Here is a 12,262-nt window from a genome sequence, read left to right on the forward strand (position 1 = left end):
CTAAGTTGCAGTCAGGAGATGGCAAGGGGAGCAAGACTATAGGGGCACTGTGAGGCACCACATCCCTCTGCCCAAAGCGTCAGGTCAGATTCTGTGGGTACCATCTCACCTCTGCATATGAATCTCTTGCCTCTCTCCTTCTGACAAGAAGGAAAAACTCGTTTTCTTTCAGTACAGAAGTATCTTACCTTACGCTTCAGAAGGAGAGTACTACTTGATTCCTAAAATCACAATTCAGAAATCAATCTGCACATCAAGCTCACAGGTGAAGGGACAAAGAACTAAAACGATTTCAAGAGCACCGTGATCATTTCCAAAAATTGAGGAAAATTACATGATTCAGTATAATGCATCTCAGCAGCATAAGAGCAATGGTGGTGATTTGACACTTTTGTACACTTTAAAATGAAAGATTCTTGTATGCCTGCATGGGCATGTTTGGGGGGAATGGCCAAGTGTATGATGGAGGAATTCTGAAAAACACTCGGTAAAACTGAAATTTCACTATGCAGGGATGGGAAAGGGAAAGAGAAAACTTGTAAAGGTGAAAGGTTTTATCCTTTCAGGCTGCTGCTTTAGGAAAACAAGCTAGTAGTTGCACTCAGCAACTACTGCACTCAGGCACCAGAACTGTAGATGGCTCAGTAAAGAATTTAATTGAATAATCAATAAGAGTAAGACATGAACGAAGATCTAAGTAGAAGTTGTACAGAAAATAACACACACAGAATAGCAGAGTTCAAGAGAGTGATCATAAAGCTGCATCTCTATGACAGACACGTGTATTAGGGTATCCTCTCCCCAGCATCTTTCTTATGTGCACAGACATCCAGTAGGAAGACCCGCCCTCCTAGAATGCAGTGTAACAAACCATACTCCATTTCCCCAAAATGATCAAGACATTTTTTCCTTGAGATGCGAGAAAGTTAGAATTAGCTTTATCAAGGAAAGAACTACAGCTGGCATACTGGACATCGTAACAGGAAAAACTAAGACATGAAAAGCTTGCTAGCTAAGGATTATATATATATATATTTAAGTCTGCTGCAAAAAATACTCTGTTTTCAAATGGTTTGAGGCATGCAAAATTTCACAGAGGCTGCTTGTAGAGCCCTTTATTGCTCCTCAGGCACACTGGGCAGTGATGACCATGCCAAACAGAAAACCATGCAATATTTGCCTTTCCAACAGCACTTGATGAGAAACTAACCTAACGCTCAGACTATGACAAAGGATGACAAAATTTTTTATTCATCACAAAAGAACTTCTGAACACCTTTGTTGACTGCAATTTCCACACAACAGCATTTCACTGGAAATATGCAATACTGAATCGTACAATGACCATTCAAAACAATAGTCTACTATGACCATCAGACATGCTGCTAAGTGTTTTTTCCTACTCTTACTCTCAATAAAGTCTTGAAATTGAAAGCATTCACTGCCATTCAAATTATTTTGAAGCTAAAAGGAGCTTCGATATGGTGAACAAAGTTAATGCATGAGTCTACTTGTGCATACTTCGCAATTAAAAAGAAAAGCTTAAAATCTACTTTTTTTTTGTTGTTGTTGTTGTTGTTTTTTTTCCTATCAGTGTCCTCGTAGGACTGTGCCTTAGTCTGGTATTCTAAGCATGTTTATTTACTACATTCTCTAGACAACATACAGATCTCCAGGAATTTGAATGCTCTGCTGACATGATACAAGGTTAAATATGAATAATGATGCAGGAATTCAGGAGAATTCATCCTGTTTGTTATTGCCTGCAAAGTCTGCTTTTAAAAGGATTCAAGGCAGACCATCAGACTTGTGCTTTAAAAATGCAAATCTGCTGTCCAGGAGCTCGATTTTATTTATGAGAGTAATTTTTCTGTATTTTAATGCTATTATACAGTCATAATAAATTGTGCATATGGCTTAAGCCTGTCTCCTAGCAGCTGCTAACAGGTAATGCAGCAAAACACGCCCATCCTGTTTATCCTCCTGCAAAGAAGAAAGAAGCAAACTTACACTGTACTATGTGTGAGATTAAGAGGGCAGTGCTGGTATCATTACACGTTAGCCTTCCCTGTGCCAGGTCCTGCTTCACTTGTAATGCAAATAGGTACCTGCAAAACAAACATGAACAAAGAGTTACACAGAGCAGGAGGGAAAGATGGAAAAGTATCCATTTTTTTGCAACAGGTTCCTCTCACTTTTTGGCATCTACAGAAGTGATCTGAATTTCCTAAGTTTAGAGGCTACATAAAATGTAACAGGTACTGTGTTACAGCCACTAGAGTCTTACATGGTCGCTGCTATGCAGAACCATGGTATCTCTCTCTCTCTCCCCCCTTTTCTCTCTGTTTTAATGAGATCAATGAGATCTGGAAGTGGCAATGGAAGTAAACGTGACAGCTATTACGTGCTCAGCAACTGCACCACAAGCAGCACAAGATAACGGACCTGCTTGTAACTATGAAGAAACACCAGATAAACCGGTGATTTAGAGTTATCACTAAGTTCATGTAGAATAGAAGGGGAACTGTAAAGTTTCCACCCTGGCACCCACCTGGAAATGAGAAGCAAGATCGTCATTGTACTACTCTAGCTAGCTCTGATACTTTGCAGCCCCATTACCTGTACCACCACCAGCCATATTTAACATATTCACTTCCAAACAAGCCACATAGGGCAATTCTGCATCAATAGCCTGTGTGGCATGGACATCACAGGTCCACACTATTTCGACATTTAACATTTATTCTAGCTTCTACAGGACTTAAAATATCTTAGTTCCACTCCATAACAAATGCAACCCTAGGAAAAAAAAAAGGCCTAATAGTGGGCATTTCCTCTACACTTGGTATGTAACCCAAATTGGACAGGCACCTTACTTAACAAGCCTTCCGATGACCACAGTTCCTCTGGGGAATTCATACTAGGATCTCAACAGTTTTTACTAATTACTGTATTTTTATTTTTATTTTTTACTAACTAATTTACTGTATTTTAATATATTCAGTGAGAAACTCTCATTTGAACCATGAATTTCTGAATGAGATGTAGGTAAATTAAATAAAAAATGCAAACTGAGTTGAGAGTATGGAAGCTAACATACACAGTACATGAAATAATATAGCAGATCTAAGTAACATCCTTTTGAAACCTCCAGACATCTGCCTTGCCATACAAAATTCACCCTAGTTGAAGAATAAAGCACAATAGTATTATATTCTCTGCTCTCCAACTGAAGAAGTGGTTCCCTGTGGAAATTCTTTCACATCTTACACACTGCTGTGTACATACATTCAAGGTCCCTAGCACACACATTTAAAATCTAACCAAAAAAGTCATTAAGATTCAGAGACACGTCTCCAGGCACAGAAACAGATCACCAAAAATCAATTTACAGCACACATTCTAAGCAGCTGATATGCAGAATATCTACTCAGAAACAGAATGCATAATTAGTAACATAACAACGTGAATTTTCATTCATTCCTTTATTACTTTTACTCAGTCTTTCAAGAAAATATTCCTTCTTCCTACTTTTCTACTTTTCTCTGCCTGAGCAAGTAAGAGTTCTGAATCATTTTTTTTTTCCTTTCCTTTGCTCTATTACCAAACCAAGACAGAGATAAACACAGAACACCACAAAGGTGGACTTGTTCTTTATGAAACAAGTTATGCAGATATAAAAGCTCCTTGTAAAAGATGATGACACCTTATGGGAAGATTAAAAGTAAAAACTAATAATGAAAATACTGAATCAGAACAGAAAAAAATGTAATTACAAAAATATTAACTGTAGACCTGATAAAGAGTTGACAAGTTTCAGTGATAAAATACTGTAATGAAATGGAGTGTTTTTGAATTAAAAGAAAGGCCTTGCTAATGAAAAACCTTAGTAGGTCCCTCATATATGTATTGACTTGCAGAGAAATACAATCCATCTCTCCATGCCAACACAGCATGAAATTTAGAGCTTAAATCAAGTTTCTAAAGAGCCTGAAAATAAACACATCCTTAAGGAACTCTATCTTTAAGAAATACATGTCTGTCCTTGTCTACTTTCCTCTTCATTTTATTCCCTCTCTTTTCCATTTCTGCATCTCTCAAGTTCCACTTTCAGCCACACAGTCCTTTGGCAATTGCACTGGCTACACGAATAAGGTCCCCCAGCTGCCTCAACTTGGCAATTCCTGCAGAACAACTACTTTGTCCCAAATGTGACTGTAGAGTCACACGTGTCCCTCAGCATGGAGGAGTGCCCCTGGGGCACTCAATGGTGGGGAAATAACATCAAGTTAATTTGGAGAGGGAGCCATTGATCCCATCATCTCACCCTATGATCTCAGATCCCGTGTTCTCCCCTCTGCCCACCAGCAATTTAACAGAAAAAAAATACGGTCACACAACTACCAACCTTGTCAATTCCTCCTGCAGCTGAGCGTGGTCAGGTGGGAAGAATTTTACCACAAATTTTACAACAACATGCTTCGGTCCTAGGGGAAACATCAAAGGAAGTTAGTGATACGTTTGTAACATGCTGGCCAAATTTTATGACACAGAATGATGCACAAGGGATACATGGAATCTGCAGTGCATACATGTGCACACTAACCTCCCATCCTTTGTCAGTATTTTTGATGCTCTTCAGGTTATTTAGAAATGGCAAAATAACATTTATACAATAAAGCTATAAACACAATGAAATAGAACAATGAATAAGCACAATAAAATAGAACAGACACTTGGTGGAGGGATACTCTGCCAAAACCAAGTCTGGTTTTAGTAATTTTATCAGTTGATCCAATAAAATATACTAAGAGTGTCTATTACCCTTGATTCAGAACAGGAGGGAGCTAAATACAGTCTGTTTTTCAAGTGCAGCACCAAATTACTATTACTGTGTTAACAGCAGCACATTTGTCCTGACTCTTACAAATAGAGTACGTCACAATCTGAGTCTGGTGACAAAAGGAGCAACACATTTCTCGCGTGAGAGCGAGGGTTTCCAGAGAATGTACTAATACTAAAATGACCAGAAAGTCACCTAGGAAAACTTAATCTCAATGGTAAAGTTCAGGAAATTAAGACCTTTACTGATATTTGACCGGGTTAACAGAATCACCACAACCTTTCCTGTTCACTCCCCAAAGCTGATGGCTATGTACAATTTCCTTTTCTCTCCCACCACCCACAACACTCCCTGACTTCCCTAGCCCAGCCATTTTCTCCTCTGGCTCTAAGGCATTTCCAAGTTCTGCAGCAGTGCCCCTGTTAGCTGCCACAAACTTGCTGGCTCCTTCCCTTTAGTAACTTCTTCCAGTTCTTTTTCTTTTATCCTGATTACGACTACCTTCCAGGAATGTGTGCTCCCTCAAATCCTTCTTTATTGTATGCTTTTTTTTCTCTGCAAAACTGTTCGTTACCTCAGTGCTCCTAGTGCCTGACAAAACCTTCTCAATCTGCTGCTGGCTCAGCCCCATCAATATGAAAGGCAAAACCAGAGGCGTTCAATGTCTGTGCTTTGTAGAACTTGCTGCTGGGACACAATTTCACAGCATGCACCATACGTCTCTCAGGGTCAAAACAGAAATAAGAAATAATCCAAACAAAATTCAGTAAAGGAAGCTGAGAAGATAAAGGTACCAACTGACAAGAGTCCTCACTTACTCGGCTGCTCTTGAACCAAAATACTAAATGCCAGTAAGGAAGTACTTACGTCTAATCTGTTTCATAACAGGCTTCAAAAGATCAAGCCACACCTGAAAACAAAAAGAAGGTGATGTAATAAACTCTAAACAAAAGCATTTTTCATTGCATTAGATTTTAGATTTTCATTTACTTATCTAATTTTTCCACTGTGTGTTTTTCTCCCCAGAACTCTTGAAAATACTCAGGAAAGAGCATTGTTAATAAGCTGCCGCTGGGGCATACCTTTTGCAACAGCACAAATTTAGGGAGCTGGGAACACTGACATTTTCCCTTTACTTTTCTCAGATACCAGCAGTCGCAGCACGTTTGGTCAGCAGCCCTTCATTTTGTGGAAAAGTGAAAGAAGAAACTGAGAAAAAGACAGTCCTGTGCTGTCTCTGTGGTCCTCACCCAAATTAACCTAGAGAAATGCAAGCGAAAGGGGCTGATATTTGCCTTTGAGTGGGAATACTGGGCAAACAGAGAAAAGGCACGACAACCTCCTGGTTTTGGGGACCCAGCGGGAGTCCCACCATGAGGCCTGGACACAGTTGTGGAGCTACCCACAGGTGCTGCGGAGATGGAGGAATCTCACCACCACCGTCTGGAGGAAGAATGTCCTCTCGGGTCAAGAGCACGAGGCAGACACAGCTCTCAGTGTGGCTGAAAGCAAGCTTACTTTCTAGCTGCGTGACATTTTCTGCTTTCTACAAATCTGGGAAGCTCAGGCCAATGCTTTCTTAATTGGGTGCAGTGCAACTTTGGCAAATAGTTTGTTTTCATCTGTTTTTTTAACAGCCTGTTTTTTCTGGACATCGCGTGCGTCCTTCCTTCGGATTTCAAAGGAGAAGGAATGGATTGAAATGGCATGTTCAAAGCCTGAAAGCCCACTCTGTAGTCTCAATCAAAAGTGCCTGGAAGAATCACCTATGCACCCGAGGCAGCCTGCAGAAAGCCCAAGGAGAATCACACACGAGATGAAAGCCAAACAACACGCAGGGACCGGGGAAGTGTGACAGCTCACTGAATTCAGCTGATAACAGTGCCCGAGATTTGTGTTTTGTTATCGCACTGAATTGCAGGGAGCCTTCCTTAGAGGCTTCTGGAATTTGCGGAGGAACTTCCTACAGCCCTCACAAAGGTTAAAGCCGTTAAAAAAAAAAAACAAATTAACTGAGTCTTCCTCCCGGTAAAAAATAGATATTTAAATGAATACACCTTTGACCTGGAATAATTTTAGGTTGCGCAGAGGCTGAAACACACTCAAAATATCCATTTTAGAAAATCACCTGAGAAGCCTGACAGAAGCTTGCTGCCTTGCTGCTGTAGCTGTGCCAGTGCTGTTTGCCATTTTTCTAATTACCATACAAGTGCTTGCAATTAGCAAAGAGCTCACATTCCTGCCCTTTTAAACTCACTAATGTTTCTCAATGGAATTCTTTTTATGTTTCTCAGCCTGTGGAAGTCTTTTTCTCTGGAAAGGCTCGAGAAGCATGGCTATCCAAGAATAGGAAAACAGTGTTTATCACCTGTTAAACTCGTTCTGACACTTTTTGGCATTTCAGTAACTTAAACTGTTTTGTTTCAGAAAGTTGGCGTGTACATAAGCTGCAATGAAGGTCAAGATCTTTGCCAAGCTTAGAAGAGAAAAAAAAATCCTGAATATGAAACAGGCAATTTACAAGAATATGGGAGTCATATTTTTTTATACAAAAAAAATGTCTCTCCCCCAGAGGAAGTTTATGATACAGCATGAGAACCACAAGTACGTCATTCCTTTCTCCGTTTTCCCAATCATCCTACGAGCAAATCACAGCATCCTTTATCAGATTGGAAGGTGAGGCAAGATGAAGACTTCATCAGTACCACTGAACGCAAGCAATCAAAACTTACACATCATGCAGCTCCCACCCTGTAGCTATACACAGTCAATCTGAGATTGATTTATAAACTGGAAAAATACTGTGAGGATTCACTTAGGATTCCTGTTTTTCATTTTCTTTGCATCTACTAAGGCTAGATTCTTCATTTTTTAAACAAAGTCGGGCATTCCGTGATAGTGACTGGATTTCAGCAGCTGGAGGATTGGGGCAGACATCAAGCATGATGCAACTTCGTAAAATCCCAGGCTTGGTAACAATGCCTCATTTCCCTTTGTCATGGGGTGAAGTACAGCCCTCAGACCCTGTGTTCATCTCCCATACATGCCTTCTCCACTACATACACGGCACACTTGGACACATAGAGCTGCTAGGCATCATGGCATACCACTGGCAACGTGTGAAACATGAAGTCTGGAGTCCTGCATGTTGAAACAAACGCAGCTGAACTGTGAATACATGACTTCATGTACATATGATCACATCTAAACAAATATGCTCCAAATATTTATTTTTCTTTTTATGTTCTGTTCTACACTGGACAAGCGATTCTCTTCAGATGATCTGGATATAAAATATGCATGTGTGTTTTCTTTCTCAGATGTGAAACTAACCACTTTTTTTTTATTTGCAGAATGCTTGAATTCTACGTTATGGACATTACAAAGCTCAAAAAGGTTTAAATCCCATAGGAACACTTACATCAACTGCATCACAGAAACTGGTAATTACGATTTAAATGTAAATACTGCTCTCATCCTGAATGATGCTCCATACCAAAACAATGATTTATAATCAAATCTCTTGCTTTAAGAGCTTCTTGTGAGCTGTTTTTAAAATAGGACAGGATAGGATAGCATAGGATAGGATGGTTCAGTTGGAAGGGACCTACAAAGATCATGAAGTCCAACTGCTTGACCAATTCATGGCTAAGTGAAAACAAATTATTAAGGACATTATCCAAATGTCTCCTGAACACTGACAGGCAGGTGGCATCAACCACCTCACTAGGAAGCCTGTTCCTGTGTTTGAGCACCCTCATGGTAAAGAAATTTTTCCTTCTATCTAGTCTGAACCTCCTCTCTGTGCTGTTCCTGCATGTCCTGTCAATGGTTACCAGGGAGCAGAGACCTGCAACTCCTCAATTTCCCCTCCTGAGGATGATGTGGAGAGCAATGGGGTCACCTCTCAGCCTTCTCTGTTCCAGACAAGTCCACCCAAGTGTCCTCACATCTCCTCATAGGACATGCCTTCCAGCACTTTTACCGGCTTTGTTGCTCTCGTCTGGATGCTTTCAAGGACCTCAACATCCTTTTTATGTTGCGGAGACCAGGCTAAAGACATTACTTCCACTGAATTTCATTATTTTGGGGGTACAGCTGATGAGGGGTGAGCTAGATCTGGGGATCTCCCCCTTTTTCAGGAATAGAGACTGGATAAACAGGCAGACACACAGATCAGTGCTGTCAGATGCTTGGTTAATACTTCATTTTGTAAGGGCAGGGACTGGATGAGTTACCATGCTTGATGTATGGAAGTATTGCCATGCATGTCAAACCGGGAACAGCCTTGGGGTTTTCTTTCAACCTTCCTCTTCATCAGAGAGCCCCAGATCCCCCACTGAGATCATCTGGATGTATTTCCAGCCTGCCACTGCAAGGGCCTCAGGCACTGGCAGCACCTCAATCTCTCCTGTGTTCTGCCTCGAGCAAATAAACCATTTTGTTTTCACAAGACTGCAAACTGTTAGTTTACTTCAGGTCTCTGAGCAAAACACAGAGGGTCATCTATTTGAAACTTAATGACCTGTGAAGTAGAGAAGGTCAATCAAGTGACCTTCTCTATTTTCTAGAAAACTAAAAAGCAACTGTATACACACACTGGATGTTAGGATTTGTTTCAGCTTTATATACATACATCAGGAATGTCAGTATGTCACCATTAACATGGACGCTCTGTTGTAATAGCACTGTACAGTTGCACTGTTTTGAAGGGATATGTTAAGCTCTCAAGTTACCTACAGCATTAGCCAAGGATATTTGGCAGAATATGAGACTTTTTAGTAAGTTGTGTTCCATGCAAATCCAGGAGCAAACTGTGAAGTGGATCATTTTCAAAGATCCATGTCAATTTTTCAAAATTTCCTCTTTAATTATAGTTATCCAAAAGCTTTATAACCTATAGCATTCAGTTATAGTGTCTATGTAAGCCTGCACTGAGGCATGTCAACAGATTAGTGCAGCAACAGATAAATCCTCTTTGGCTTTTGGTTAAGAAATATTACTTCTTAAAGAAATTTTATATAGAGACAGATACAGATTTTTTTTCTAATTGCCCAAAGTCAGCTCCTTTAGGTCAGCCAGGCTACTGGTGCAGAACTCACTGAACAGGCAGCAAATCCAGTATACACCAGCACGTACAGGTAAAACAACCCAGACACCTGGCCCACATACCAGGAGGTCACACATTAAGTCTGAAGGGAAATAAACTTCAGAACAAAAGCCATTGTAGTCTGGGACATGATTTGACTTTGGCTTCTCTCTGCTACTGTTCCCACCCTGGAAGTATTAGTGCAATATCTGAATGTTGTCAGCACCTGCACTCAGAGTCCAAAGTGTGAGGACCAGCACACCTGCTGTGCTACACAGCTCCCCCTCAATTTATTAACCTCGTTATATTTTATCTAATCATCTTCCTGTCCCAAGATGTTTTTCATGGAACTGTGTCACAATCGTTGTTAACTTCTCTGTCTGCAGACTCCACGCTCCAAATTAGGCATGACTGTAAAATCGGAGCTGAGACTCGGCAGCAGACCAGCCTCTAGCTTCTCTACTGCAACAGATAAAGACAAAATGCTGTCCAATGCCTGTCTGAATTGGCTGCTATTTTCAACACAGATGAAACCTGACAGGACTAATCAGGTTTTAAAAACATTTCTTCAACTTCAGCAGGCAAGAACTGTATTGTGGTGTTTTTTTGTTTGTTTGTTTTAAGTCTTACTTTTTTTTCTTTTGAAATTCAGCATTAAACATACCTTGTAAGTAAGGAGCAGGAAGAGAGAAGACAGTGTGTATGAAGATGAAAACCAGGTGAAAATTAACATACCATCATCTTTTTATGATCTGGAAATTCAAGACCAAAATAGTCGCCTTCAACAAGGTTCAGGTGGTTGCAAACAGCATCATGCAAAACTTTCCCTGGAGCTCTTTGCTGTAAGAAGAAAACAAAGCCTAGGGTTAAGTGCTGCAGATTAACAAAAATGCTTTTAATTAGTGGCAGAAAAATTACTATGCTAAGAAGTTGTCCAGCAAACAACACTGCCAATACAGCTTACAAAATCAGTGGTTATTCCATCCATACCCACAGGGCAGCTGAAAGTAATTACTCTAATTTTAAAGCTATGGAAAATATCCACCCATCCCTGGATGGCAGCTAAGAATGAACCTTTAGTGCATTTTTGGTTTTGAGAGAAAAATACCATAAAACAGAAAACTGGTATGAGGCATTGAGGCTGGTCAAGGCTCCTCTGTGTTACTCTCGCAAGAGTTAATGAGTAAATCAGAGGAGTCAAGAGCAAGCATTTCCTTCTACACTGTAAAAGTCTTCTCACTACAAAGACCAGATGTTCTAACCCAGCATTAGCTCCCAGAGATGCAGTTTTGCTGATTGTAAGGATTCTTCTCATCAGCACATCAGTTAAATCCACACCTGCAGCAAATACTGCAAATTACAGCTCACCAGCAATTCTTTGGCAGAAAACCCACACTTTTTCAGTAAAAAAGGCCAATCACTGAAATCAAATATTTTTGTTCTTTGCAGAAATGCACCTATTTTAACTCAAGAGTCCCTGAAAAAGAGATCTCCGCTCACTTGAGAATAAATAATAACCCACTAAATGGCACAAACTCCACCAGTACAAGAGACCCGTGTTCCTAATTACACCCCAGCCAAGTGCCTTTGCACTCAACCTACAGACTTGCCCTTTCCCTTTCTGCCCAGTAAATAATTATTAGAGCAAAATGAAACAGCAGAAACACAGTGAACAAAAGAAAACCATGTGAGGCAGGCTGTCGGGTTGGTGAGCTGAGTCAGGAAGGACAAACCTGAGCTCAGGTCCCTGCATCTCCTGGCCCTGCCCTTACCAACAGGCTTACTGCATAGGAATTGTGAGAAGTAAACAGGCAGCAGTGAGGCTTAGGCCAGAGCAATAGAAAGGATGCCCCTTTTCTGCTGCAGGACGCAATGACCTGAGCCATCAAGGCTGGCTGGTTTTGAGAGCGAAGTTGCAAGGGGAAAGCCAAGTCCACCTCCTAGGAACTTGCTGAGCAGGTTTGTGCCCGGGTACTCGTATTGCCTCCAACAGACCTATTGCTTTGTGAACTGTTTGTTCGTGTTACCCATAGCAAACGTTAGCCTTATGAATGCTGTCAGAAAACAGACTGAGAACAATCAGATAGCAGTACTAATTTTTCAAGCATTCGTCACAACCAACCTCGCAGTAACTAAAACAAGTCATCCCTAAATGCCGAACGAGGATAGAGAATGAGAGAGGGAAAAAAGGGATCTGATGCAATGCCGTGTAAAACAAAACTCAAGTGCAAATGTATTTGAATAGGCTCACTTCATGTTGTCCAGCTCGGTTACACTGCAAACATCTGTGACGACCAACACCCAGCCTGCACCAGGCCCTGCGCCCTGTG

General features: G+C 40.8%; 1 protein-coding gene across 5 annotated transcripts in view; it reads right to left on the reverse strand.

Moving 5' to 3' along the window:
* The window catches only part of FARP1 (FERM, ARH/RhoGEF and pleckstrin domain protein 1), a 207,888-nt gene that overhangs the window by 58,862 nt on the left and 136,764 nt on the right, over positions 1 to 12,262 (reverse strand). For all 5 annotated transcript variants that reach the window (XM_035319022.1, XM_035319011.1, XM_035319002.1 and 2 more), the window contains exons 3-6: positions 10,668 to 10,772; positions 5,711 to 5,753; positions 4,409 to 4,487; positions 2,011 to 2,108 (exon numbers count right to left, since the gene is read on the reverse strand). In XM_035319022.1, the coding sequence (XP_035174913.1) occupies positions 2,011 to 2,108; positions 4,409 to 4,487; positions 5,711 to 5,753; positions 10,668 to 10,772 (325 nt within the window). The remainder of the gene's footprint in view (positions 1 to 2,010; positions 2,109 to 4,408; positions 4,488 to 5,710; positions 5,754 to 10,667; positions 10,773 to 12,262) is intronic.

Source organism: Oxyura jamaicensis, chromosome 1 (assembly GCF_011077185.1).
Source record: "Oxyura jamaicensis isolate SHBP4307 breed ruddy duck chromosome 1, BPBGC_Ojam_1.0, whole genome shotgun sequence".
Classification (NCBI taxonomy): domain Eukaryota; kingdom Metazoa; phylum Chordata; class Aves; order Anseriformes; family Anatidae; genus Oxyura; species Oxyura jamaicensis.